General features: G+C 40.2%; 1 protein-coding gene across 2 annotated transcripts in view; it reads left to right on the top strand.

Annotated features, from left to right (window-relative positions):
- Window positions 1-1,029: 1,029 nt before the first annotated feature.
- Window positions 1,030-13,680, top strand: part of gpatch2 (G patch domain containing 2) — a 133,882-nt gene continuing 121,231 nt past the window's right edge. For both annotated transcript variants that reach the window (XM_051919978.1, XM_028822082.2), the window contains exons 1-2: window positions 1,030-1,166; window positions 11,999-12,655. In XM_051919978.1, coding sequence (XP_051775938.1) covers window positions 12,006-12,655 — 650 coding nt within the window. In that variant the 5' untranslated portion in view covers window positions 1,030-1,166; window positions 11,999-12,005. The remainder of the gene's footprint in view (window positions 1,167-11,998; window positions 12,656-13,680) is intronic.

The raw sequence follows: 13,680 nt of genomic DNA, 5'->3' as shown, positions 1-13,680 counted from the left end.
TAAATAATTAAATAAATATGGTGTCCCTACTTCACGGAAATTCAGTTATCGCGGTCGGCCTTGGAACCTATCTCCCTCGATAAGTGAGGGATTACTGTAAGTGTGTTCTGGTCACATTGTTTTCTTAAATGCCAAAGTTTTACAGACACAATGATGACTTAATCTGCTCACCAAAATGTGTTACTTTATCATTATATCTCTACAGTATATACATAACAGCATAAACTGTAAATAGGGAAATAATTCTATGCTTTTCAACTGAACACAGGACTCTTGACCAATGATGGGAAGAGGTAGGTCTTCCATTCAGAAGCACAGTAGAATGGGAATATGTTTTCCCGTTTACTGACATGTGGATTATGCGACGCAGGTAATGTTTTTTAATTTTTCCATGGATGTTTTTTCACATCGTTTGCTGTTTTATAGCTCCGGTTGCCATTTAGTTCTATTTTTCTCTTTTCTGCCTTAAAACATAAGATTAGTTTTATTTCTCAGCTATCACTATAAATTACTTGGGGTAAGCAACTTATAAAAATTATTTTTGGGTGATATATTCCTTTAATAAAGAAATTAAATACATTTACATAAAGTGCACAAACACAAAGATCAAGGCCAGTTTGATTATGCAAAACAGTTTTTTTGTTAAAAAGCTGTAAGTTACAGTTCACTTTTAGTGCTGTTCAGTACATAATGCGCTGCAGGTAACTCAGGTATTGTGTATAAGTACATGCACTTGTGACTATACGCGGATGCACACTAAACGACAGCGTGCCAACTGCACAGTGCACAGCACTTCATACGGCGTTACGCGGGGTCTTCGACACAACTGAGCACGTGGGACGGCGGCGCTTTCCATTGGTTTAGATGAGAATGATGTGCGCGTGTGCAGCCTGACCTACGACTAACACTGTGCCATTCAGTTTTGAGCAACAGCTACAAATCATTAAGATCGGCGCTTGTAAACGTGTCGGATAATAACGAAACCACGATGTCAAACAAGTCATTGGGCACCCACCAAATACGTAGCAAGGAAAATAATATTTACACCGGAAGTGACCCGACGCATACGGCCAATTGTGGGGCGGAACTCTCTGGAATCCCACTGCGGGGCGGAAGTACGCAAAGGTCTTCAGCTGGAGAAAACAAATAAGGCTTCTCAGCGGCTGGTGAGTTTATCTTATAGACAGATCCCTTTAAATAAGCATTGCGAAGAACGGATGATGGTATTGATTTTTGTTTTCGAAAAAATGTCAAGACGTACGTAGAATCTGTAGAGCTGTAGGAGAGCGAATCAAATAGATTAGAGAGGCTCTTCAAGCGCATATTTATCTGCAGAGACGGCAGCGAGGCTGTGTAATAGTGGAGAAGCATACATGTCACCGGGAAAAGCAACATGAGTCGTTTCGTTGACGAGCCATCTTACTGCTCAGCGAAGTCGGCCCTTCTGCTGCTACGTGTCTATTACTAAGTAGTAAGCGAAAAAAACGAAACGAAACCTAAGAACGAAAGTCCAGAAGAGAGCCCCAACTGGGCTGCCCAGCCTTGGCCTTTTCGAGTGACCAGAGTCGTCGCACGGCATTGGGCCATGCAGCCAAGACAGGGGATGAAAGTGAACGGGTAGCATCTTCCAGCTCGCTCAGGATCAGGGGCTAATTAGCGATTTAGCTGCGGAACAATTGTGCCCCCTTTAACTGGGAAACCACCATTTACTGAGATAAAGCATACGTGAGACGTTCAGTGCCCCCAGACAGCGTGGATGGGTGATCATGAAGTAAAAGTAAAAAGAGGAGCCCTCATATGTTAATCTTAACGACTCTTATCAGTTTGAAAGCTCCTGTGTGATAATTACGCGATCGGTTTTGTTCAGACAGTTTTTAGATTTGTGAATTTAACAATACTGTACACATCTCTGAACTTGTTCAACTCCCTTGCCAGAAGCGCTACACTTACAGTGTACTTGATTTAAACATAGTGACAGTTTATTCCACCTCCCTGATGGTGTATGTCAGGGGTTCCCAAACTTTAATCTAGGGCCCCACTAAACGTTGTGGCATTTGGTCAGAGCCCCCCACTAGTGTAATTCCAGTGCTGTGAAGTAGAGCATAATCTTGTATTCTTGTTTACTGTTAACAGCAGTCAGACTTTATGATTTTTTATAATATTAGACGTGTTCATCAAAATAAATGCTTAACTACGGACACATATGATTATCAAATGTTGTGTAATTTCTCTAGGCCAGGGGTTCTTGGCATACCCCTCCAGGATTTGAATGCTTTGTAATGCCACCGTTTGTTTAGTCTTAAATTGTTCAGTAATGAACTCTTATTAAGCACTAAAGGTGGTCTTTCTTCAGTTCACCATCCCTAATATTGTAGTTTGGAATTTTAACAAGTGATTACTGATAGGTTTTTTGTGTGGGGTGTGTCTTTTAATTTTTCCTATGCATGTAAGTTAAAATCTTTTTTCATGAACCATTTCTTAAATGTGGGAACAATATGGAATAAATAAAAGAAAGCCTAAAATTTCCATACTTTTAATTTGCAAAAAAATACACAGTTACATATGAATTTAGATCAAAAGAAGTGTTCATTAGTTACATAGTACGTCTGGTCAAAAAACAGTAAAATTACTCGGACATCTTTGTTCCTCATTGAATATCCTTCTGCATTCGCCTGACAATTTCTACAACTGTTTAAAAAATGATAACACACTAAAACCATTTACTGAATTAAAAGTGTTGTAATGTTGAAAGATTGGGGGAGTGGAGAGGGTGAGAGAGAAAGCACTCGCCTGTTAAGGTGCTCTTTTCTGACGTGGAGAGGGCGGTGGAGGGCTGTGATTTGGCACAGGCGGTGAACACAGAAGAGGAGAATGAAGTGGGGTGGGCAACACAGGAGTGAAGTCTCACAGCAGGAACACCTTGAGATGGCGTGAAGCTGAGCTCAGGGACATGGGTTCAGCTGCTGTGTTTCTCTAAAGGACCCCTTTTCATGCTGTGTGTGTGTTTGTGTTCCTCTGCGTATCACTTTAGAGCTGCTTGTGTATCACACAGCTTGCAAACCCGCAGCTCTAGTCAGTAACTACATTTATATGGAACTACTTGATGAACATTTTGATTTATGCTTATTTAAAGACATTCTTTTTTTTTTTTAAGAAAGTCAACCTTGGCAGGGCTGCCATGAACACACCTAAGCAGCAGCATGGTGTCCCCGAGTTTGAGAACTCATAAATGTTATCTGTTGGCTTAAGGGTTCCTGTGCCTGAATGTGAGTGCTGACCTGGCCGCTGCCCACTTGAAGTCTGCACGGCTCAGCCGTGTGTTGGTCTCTTTGACTCCCACATCCAGAGGGCAGGCATGTTGGGTTAACTGGTGATTCTTTATGGCCGACCTCAGTGGTTAGTATATGTGTGGGTATGTGTGCCTCTGAAGAGCGGGCTTTTTCAGGTTCTGATGTGCCTTAATGTGGATTAAGAAGGTTTTAGAAAATAGAGGGGCATTAGATATATTTGTATTGCTAACACTTTAATCCACAGCAGTTTTCACATATTTGCATGTTCCTACTACTGGGTCACTGTGTGTTCATACCTGTCAAATTAGCCTTTAGCAGTGCCCTCTCCTACAGTTGCAAACAGATGTTGCTCCCATATCATGCAGACCACAACCACATCTTTCAACTTGACGTGTTTTTACAACAGTCCGCCATCTTTATATGTCCAGTAGTGCTGGGCGGTATGACCAAAATTCTATATCACTGTATTTTTCTAAATTATCCCGGTTTCACGGTATTGGACGGTATTTTTTTCCCCATGCATGAGTGGATGTTAACCACATTTTCCGCTGCAATTACTGCAGTAGACCGGCTGAGAATAACCTATTTCACTGTCAAGAGAATTGTACATTGTACAAAAGAACATTTTAATGTGCACACAAGTATTAATACAGGTTTGCATGGCCCCATAAAGTGAAAGTTTTTGGGGCACTAATGAAGAGAAGGAATCACATTGTATGACAGTTGCAGTCAAAATATAGAACCTTTTTATTGAACAAGTTTTGCAAACATATTTTCAACCATCCAAAGAGGCATTTAGACTTAGTAAAATATCCAGAGGTGCTTGTCAAAAGTTGTATTGCTCTGAACATGTCTTAGAAAAGGAATAATAGTGGATATTTTTTGTAAACCAACTACACTTTCTGTTAATGCTAACAATCTCTCTCCACTGACACATTAAAGTGCATAACATTTAAACTAATAAACAATAACAATAAAATAAATAATAGTGCAACTTCCAGTAATATGCTTATGTCAACATTAAAGTCGACATTTCCACTTTATTCTCATAGTTTATTTTGTAATTAAAGTAGAATGTCGTAAACTAAACTTCATCCTAAAATCAATGTTTAATTTACTAGATTTTCTCTAACCCCGTCATAAGTTATGTAGCAAATTAAATGCTTTGTGTTAAGTGTTCCCCGACCCAGTTCATCATGAAAATGATATCAAGTATTTGTCTTAGCATTATAAATGTTCAGGGAGCAGGAATATCATGAAATGAATGGATTCTGTGTGCTGCCTGCGCCTCCTCTTAGTGCAGGAGGAAGTCAGTTTAAGAAGCACATAGCGATTAACATGGCTCGGGGAACACTTAACACAAAGCATTTAATGTGCTACATAACTTTTGACGGGGTTTGAGAAAATCTAGTAAACTAAATATTCATTTTAAGATGAAGTTTAGTTTTTGATGTTTTACTTTAATAACAAATTACGAGAATAAAATCAACATGTCGACTTTAATCTTGACATAAACGGCGAGAATAAAGTGGAAATGTTGAGAATAAAGTCAACATGTTGTCACACTATTACACAGTACCCAGGTACATTACACTTAAAAATTAAAACAAGTACAACTTGGCTTGCCGTATTATCCAATAGTATAGAAACAGTATTCACACATTTGAACATAATGGTCCACATCCGACCTTTTAAATCCAAAGTATCTGCAGACAACAGACGTGACTCTTTTTCCAGTAAAAGTTCTTCTGTGTCATCATATTCAACTTTATCGTCTGCTACAGCTTTAGTTTCGGAATGTTCTCTGTCCATTTTCACCTCGCAATACCTACACTACCGCTTGTACTCCATTGCATGTGTTTAGCAGTGAAAAAGAGCCCCCGCGCAACACCTCCACTAACACATGTACTCCGTTACCTTTGTGTTTAGTGGTGTAGCAGTGAAAGAGGTCCCCCTTAAACAGTTTCCTGCTGCACACGTTCCGAACATTGTTTAGGCAATTTAAACCAGTGTTGCAGTATAAGAAAAATCCATATCATAACAAAAATATAAAACGGTTTTCGTTGTGAACCGGTATACCGCCCAGCACTAATGCCCAGGTTTGCAGAGATCATGGATGCCAAATGTGGCACATGGCTAACGGCGAGGATTCTGTGTTGAGACAGTTTCATCCAGACTGAGGATGTGATTAGACTTTGGGTGGGAGATTTTCTCAAAACATTTTGCACACCTGGGACCATCGTCATAACCTTATCTGCATTTACTTGCATGTCATTTGCTTTTGTAACCAGGTTCTGTTTGCACAGACAGAAGGTTTATCATGGACAACTCATGCTGGCCGTCAGCACAGAACTCTGCCGGCACAGGTGATTAACAAGACCCCTGACACAATGGCTGTCTTTTTCTGTAGCAGGCTCACTTCTGTTGTTCTTAATCACTTACTTAATTTCTTGATTTTTAAATGACACCAGCACTACCAAAAGCAAACTGTGCAAATGGTAGCTTCACCAGCATTGATGGCATCCTCTGGGGAGCCTTAACACATCACCAGGTTCAGTGGGCTGGTCTGGGTACCACAGTGCTGTAGTGGTAAATACTGAACTAACAGCCTTGTGTTTATAGCCACAGTGCTAACTGCGTAATCTAAAGTGTCATGCAAAAGGTATAATTTACTTGTGTAGGCACATTTAGACTGTGGTGGGCAGTTCTGGCATTGAGAAAAAGGCCTATAAATGCTATACATGTCCCAGAGTTACTACACTAGTGGTAACTGGAAAACATTTTGAAAATGGCATAAGTGAAATAAAACTAAAGAAAACAGTGCAGAGTCCAGAGGCTGTCTGCGGAGCACTGGGCACCAGCCAGAAGACCCCCCTGGACATTGCGGGGCCCACCCTCAGTCACGTCCACCGTCACGTGAACTCAGACGTTAAGTTAGCCTACACATCTTTGGGGGCGTTGAAGGAAAACCCAGGTACCAGGACAGTAGAAAGTGCAAAGCCACCCCATTGACTGCAGGATGCTGGAGGGGTGTAGTGTGCTGCTGTAACTGAACACTCATTGGTGAAACTAGTTGATGAAACGTTAAGACTTCCTCTACGTTGTCTTATTTTACCACATATTCTCCCAATTAATACTAGAGATGCTCCGGTCAGGTTATTTTGAGGCTGATTCCGATCACAGATTTCATGTTACTTGATCATCCAATTGTGATTTTTTTTTTCCTCCCATTATAAAACTTTTTGCACTAAGCTCCTACATAACCAGATGCATAGAAGTCTTATGTCCTTTATTAAAGTATATTTTATAATTTAACTGTACACTGCAGGTGTTAACTTTTTTATTAACAAAATGAAATTTTGTAGGCTCATTGCTCAGTGACCTTAAAAATACTAAAAAAAATGCATTTTTATAAAATACAAACTAACAAAATGTGTACAAAAATATTTATCCATAATACATGTGACATAAAAGAAAAAAGTGCTTCTCATACTTACAAGCTGTCATATTGTTTAGTTTTTTGTAATGTACCTACTGTATATACTCACATAAAAGTTGGGTCTTGAAACCCAAAAAATCGATCATAAAATCAAACCCCGACTTATATGCCCGTTCAAAAATGCAACATTTAATTTTTTTTTATATCTTCTTGCCTCCTCCAATCTCTCATCAGTTTCTCAGACACATCGAATTTTGTTGCAGCAGCACAGTTACCAATTTCTTTCGCCACTTCAATGACTTTTAATTGTTGGCACAAGTCACGATCCTTGACTTGAATGGTCTTTAGCTTTGTTAGTGGGCTTAATGATAACAAGGAGCTCTTTCCTGCCTGTTCATTTTGGTGTTTCATGTTGTTCCACTTTTTGTTTAATAACACCCTTCATTTTTATTAAGATGTTTGAGGTAAGGCTGAGGTACGGTGGTGCCTCGTCAAACAAGGCTCGCACACTTTGGGGTAGTTTTAACCTGTTTGCATATGTATAAACTGTTGAGAAAACCATCCATCATCGTTAGTTGTCGAAGTTCACAGGGAGTATGAAAGCGGTGTGGAGCAGGGCAGGACAGGTTTTTGCACTTCAGGTAGAAGGCTTCCTTACAATCGTTTTTCAGAGCCATGGGTCCTCCTCTTTCTCCATGTGGAGATGACACTTTAGCCTTCTTCACATTTGCATTCATGCTTTTTACTTTTTCTGCCTTTCTTCAAGTTGCATGAGCGGTGGTGTTCAAGCTGCTTCCATTGGGCAGCCAGGATGCAAGCTCAGGTCTGTTGTGAAATGCATCTGTTTATTGTTATTACTCCTTAATGCATGGGTGAAATTCAGCATAGAGAGGGTCGAAGTCTAAAGTGGCAGTCACAAGGTAAGAAGTACCTGTGGATGTTCTGTTATCCTGAAGGTGCACACTTTGGACAGCTTTAATTTGGCTGCTTGTCTTTCAACTATAGGGGACACTCTTGGCTTCATCCATTTTGATTGTTTTGTCAGTGTGGACCATACCTCTTCAGAATTAAATACAAGGCAGAAATGGACTCTGAATGGGATCAGTCAATTTTAGCACCCATTAATGCTTAGCCATGCAGCCACTCTGATTGGGTAGACAGTTTACCAGCATCCATAATAGAAGTCATAGTCTGCAGAGGGAGGTCATGGGAAGTCTGCAGAAATAAATGCACCCTGGGTGATGTTCTTACCAGCTACTGAGGTACTTGCTTTCCAAAGAAATATTTTTGAACACAATTTTTGTTTTCCATTTTTTTATCTTCCTTTTTTTGTTTATCCTCAAATTATATTTCAGTGGTTTTGATTTTTATAATTGCACACTTGACAGTGTAGGGCATCCTCTAGTCCCATGCTGTTTTTGATACCAAGTTAACTGGAGAGTCTCATAACAAATTATATTACTAACGTTGTGAAATGTTATTTTTAACAATACTAAGTTGCCCATATTATTCTGTTTTTTAGTTTTAGTAGTAAAATTAAGAAATATTCTAGAGAAAATAAACATAGTCCATTATACAAATTTTGGGGTAGTTTATAAATCTCATTCTTGAAGATATATATATATATACTAGTCATTTAGCCCGTTACAATAACAGGCGCTAGAACAGTAGTGCATAAACATTAGTAGGAACAGTCTATATTAAATGGCAAGGGACTTTGACCTCATTCTTTTTGTTGGTTGTATTTTTCTTTCTTTCAGCCTTTCTTTTGTTGATGTTTACTTGCTGAGCTGACCGTTCTTCGTGGGCTGCCGCCGTGTATTGTGTGTCTAATTTTCTGTGACAGTAATACTGTCTTGTACGGCTCTATTCAATAAGGGCGCGCACAAAAAGGTGAGCTTCAAAAGTGCGACCTCAATTGAGCGCGGCGAATAAAGGCGTTCGTAGATAATTTAGTTCAAATGTCTGTGGAATATGTGAAGAGCAACAAAGGTGCAGATCTTTATTTACGCGAGCTTTTACTCGCTGCGCCCAATTGAGGTCGCCCTTTTGAGGCTCGCCTGTTTGTGCGCGCCCTTATTGAAGGATACCGTCTTGTACGTCCGCTGGCTTGTACGTCCATAATATACCTTTAATTTTCTCTGGCGGTAATACAGCCGTGCGCGTCGGTAATATGCCTTTAATCACCTCTGACAGTAATACTGGCTTGTATGTGGCTGTAATATGCGTCACTGTATTGTGTACCTTTAATTTCCTCTCGCAGTAATACTGGTTTCTATTTCCGTAAAACGCCTCTAACTTTCTCTGACAGTAATATCGCGCATAGCACCGTGCCCCGCGCATGCGCACTTCACCAGAAGACACCCACACACGGACACCTGGACGCACATAGGGATTTTATATATATAGATATATATATATATATATATATATATATATATATATATACACACATACACACACACACACACACACTAGGGGGCTCTGTCCCCTGCTCGCTTCATTCACCAAACCCCGGGTGGGTGCTACTTGCTAGCCACTTCACAACTCCGCTGCTGGCACATGGGGAAGCGGATGTACAGTTTAAACTGATTGTTATTTTCATGGGAATTGTTACTTATGCATAATAGAACTAACTATTTTAACATTATAGTGAGTAATTAACCATAGTAAAATATAGTAAAACGTAATAAATTGAAAGAAAATTGTTTCATGTTGCGTTAGAGGTATTCGTTGCGTTATACGTTTTCATTCTGTTTAGCTTTGAAATTAACACGCAAATACTTTTTAAGCTTCTACTGTAAAACTTCAGTAAAAACAATTTTTTGAAATAACTTTTTGTCAATATTGCTTTGCATTTTGATTCCATGTTTGGAGTTACATCGTGACAATGCAACGTATAACTGCCCGTGAGTGAATATTGTTTCTTTCTCTCTATTAAATAAACAGACTTTTTCAAATGTTTGTCCCTGTGATTTGTTGATTGTCATAGCAAAAGCTATTCTAACGGGAAACTGTAAACGTTTTAATGCGAATGGCATATCAAGATCTCCTTTGGTGTCTAATGTTAACCATGGAAGATATACTACATTACCTTTTTTGTCGCCTGTTAAAATTTTGCATGTCAGAATTGTCCAATCAATTTTGAATACAATTAATCTTGTCCTATTGCATAGCCCATCACTCAGACGTCTTTCTACAGTAATTCGTGCGGTGGAAGACCGGACGGTGTTAACGGTTATAGATATTCTACAGGATATTGTAAGTTGATGTTTTCATCTTCCGCACTATGACCACCAACTGTTTCAGCATAGTCTATTGATATGCATTTAACCAATTTGCCATGTAACCAATTGACAATTTTCACGTTAATTTGTTTGACTTCATCGTTTCTCGGTGCTAGGATTGCCGTGTACTCATTTCTTCTGTTGGTAACACTTCAGGATGAAATTCTTCAATAAGATTTGGACATAATAAGTGTTCTGTTATTGGGAACTTAAAGTGAGGGAAAAAAATTTATAAGAACTGAGAGCGCAGGAACTGTGTCTGACAAAAGCATTCACACGAATAAGAGGTGGGAGGACCGTGGGTGTGGTTGAAAATGGTTGAGAGGAGGGCGTCTCAAGATTTTCTTTTATAATAGAGAGATATATTCTTAGGTCTGAATCACAATCTGAATATCAACGTGGTTTCCTACCAGGTAACACTTGTGGTTTGGCTGGCCAGTTGGCAAACATCTGCCACATCCTCTCGGTTCCGAGAAGCAGATCATAGATATGTGATACAGTATCTGCCATATAATACAAGGGAGAAACGCATGTCATGTGCTCTTTGTATTATTTGGCAGATACTGTATCACATACATACAGTATCCTCTTTAATAAAATCCCTGTGTGTGTCCATGTGTCCGTGTGTGTGTGTCTTCTGGTGAAGTGCGCATGCACGGGGCGCGGTGCGACGCTTCAAAGCAGATGCTTCAAAGGCCGCCTGACGCGTCACACAAGACAGAGTGGGTGGGACCCATAAAATATTGCGTGGCCGATCCAATCGGATTTCAGTAAATGAGGTAACACCTAAAACATAAGGCACGAAAAATCCAATCGGGTACTGAGACGCGGAAACCAGCTTCTCCAAAGAGGTGGGATTAGTGTTTGTTGTCGTGCAAGTGTTCACTCTGAGGATGTCAGATTTGCGATTAAGAAGCTTGGCCCAGTAAAGTGTAAAGTGTCAGTCGTTGAAGGGGTTTTCCTAAATATACGAATTTTCATGATATTACAATAGGATGACTTTTAAAAGTAGATTTATATTCGCGCACATAAAATCCGTTGCTGGGGAGACGCCACACATAAAATAATCAGCTGCACGCCAGCACAGATTAAAATACTTGCTGGGGAACTGCACAGTACTTGCTGCAGAGACGCCACAGCAAGCTAAAATAAAGAGAGGCATGATAGGAGATCTTCAAACGGAAAGAACTTATCAATCAACAGCCACAGAGGAGAGAATAAATGTAATATTAATTATGCTTACTGTATTGTCATATACGTTTCTATTTTATTTTTATTATTATTTTACTTAAGGCTTCTTGCAAAAATATTTTTGACAAAAAACAATTAAGACAAGAAACAGAATGAGGTTAAGGTCCCTTGCCATTTAATATAGACTGTTCCTGCTAATGTTTATGCACTACTGTTCTAGCGCCCGTTATTGTAACGGGCTTAATGTCTAGTATATAAATAAATTGCTAAACAATAATGTTTTAATCTTTTAATTAGAGGAATGACAATTTTTGAAGACTTCAAGAGTACATACAATTTGTTATAATAGTAAATGGGTGAGCGACATGCTGTTACAGTGGTTTGGTGCCACTGAAGCTACTGTCTTGGTTTTGAATCCTGCTGCCAGTCATTGTCTGTATGGCATCTGCACGTTCTGCAAATGTCTCTGTGGGTTTTTATTCAGGGCCTCGGTTTTCCTCCCAGATTCCCAAAGACATGCATGTGAGGTTATTTGGCCTTTGTATGTGTGGGCCATTGATGAACGAGCATCCTATCCAGGGCTGGTTCCTGTCTGGCATGTGATAGCACCAGGATAGGCTTTAGCCCTCAGAACTCAAATTGGATTAAGCAGATTTCAGAATGTTATGTTATGGAGTTTAGGATTTGGTGTAAAAGCAGAATCACAGTAAAGGGTGATTTAACATTGTTCAATCAATTATGTTTCCCTTCTCTGTCTCATGTGTACTTTTTACTGTTTTCTACTGGAGCAGATCAGAAATGGATGAATTGGTGCACGACTTGGCATCGGCGCTTGAGCAGACCTCTGAACAGAACAAACTGGAGGAGTTATGGGAAGAGATGGTCCTGAGCCCATTGCAGCAAAGAAGACAAATCCGCAGGCGGCGCGGCCGTAAGCGGCGCTGTGACTCTTCGCATTCTCTGGAGCACGCTCGATGTTTCAGCGAGGCCTCGGAGTCGAGTTTGGATGAAGCTGCCAAGGACTGTCGGGAAAATGCAGCAGCGGCAGCAAACTTCAGCGACTCTGATGACATGGTCATGGCAAAGAGACGCCCCTCCTTTTCATCATCACTCAAAAACAAGCAGCACTCTTGGCCAGAATCGGACTCTTTTACAGAAAACACACCAGGCAGGCCCATGAGGCGGAGGCGGAAGGTCAAACGAATGACCTCAGATGTGACAGTCAGCCTCCAACAAAAATTAAAAGTGTCTGAGCTGGACAGTGAAAGGAGTGTCAACCATAAATCTGCCAAAAAGCAGCGCCTTTCCAAGTTAAAGAAGAGCACTTCCTGGATAGCTGCCCACGATGCCATGAGTAATAGCAGGTTCATTAATGAGGAGGGGTGGAAGGAGAAAATGTTTGAAGGAGAAGAGCAGAAGGAGGCATCTGATGAGAATATGTCAGAATGGTAATGTATATCTAAGATTAATGTGTGAATACTGTACTCTGGTGGGGGATATTTGATGCCTGCTCAAAACTTTTAACTCTTTCATTATGAGTGCCAGGTCATGTTTTTCATAAAATGTCTCAAGGAATGAATTTACTGGCATCCATTTCTTTCAAACAATAATGAAAAGAACATTGTTGTTTTTTTTTATTTTTTATGTTCCCTTTAATGTAGTGCATAGGGCTAGTGAGGCTATGGCGTACTCCTTATATGTTACTAAAATTTTGTAATTTTAAAAGCAGTCACTGGAAGCCAAATTAGTAGATTATTACTGACTTTAGCCCGTTACAATAACGGGCGCTAGAACAGTAGTGCATAAACATTAGTAGGAGCAGTCTATATTAAATGGCAAGGGACTTTGACCTCATTCTTTTTGTTGGTCGTATTTCTCTTTCTTTCAGCCTTTCTTTTGTTGATGTTTACTTGCTGAGCTGACCGTTCTTTGTGGGCTTCCGCTGTGTATTGTGTGTCTTTAATTTTCTGTGACAGTAATACTGTCTTGTATGGCTCTATTCAATAAGGGCGCGCACAAAAAGGCGAGCTTCAAAAGGGCGTCCTCAATTGAGCGCGGCGAATAAAGGCGTTCGTAGATAATTTAGTTCAAATGGCTCTGGAATATGTGAAGAGTAACAAAGGTGCAGATCTTTATTTACACGTGCCTTTATTCGCTGCGCCCAATTGAGGTCGCCCTTTTGAGGCTCGCCTGTTTGTGCGCGCCCTTATTGAAGGATACCGTCTTGTACGTCCGCTGGCTTGTATGTCCGTAATATACCTTTAATTTTCTCTGGCGGTAATACAGGCGTGCGTGGCGGTAATATGCCTTTAATCCCCTCTGACAGTAATACTGGCTTGTATGTGGCTGTAATATGTGTCACTGTATTGTGTACCTTTAATTTCCTCTCGCAGTAATACTGGTTTGTATTTCCGTAAAATGCCTCTAACTTTCTCTGACAGTAATATCGTGCATCGCACCGTGCCCCGCGCAT

Source organism: Erpetoichthys calabaricus, chromosome 16, assembly GCF_900747795.2.
Source record: "Erpetoichthys calabaricus chromosome 16, fErpCal1.3, whole genome shotgun sequence".
Lineage (NCBI taxonomy): Eukaryota > Metazoa > Chordata > Cladistia > Polypteriformes > Polypteridae > Erpetoichthys > Erpetoichthys calabaricus.
Note: the sequence above shows the minus strand (reverse complement) of the source record. Positions and strands in the feature narration are given on the sequence as shown.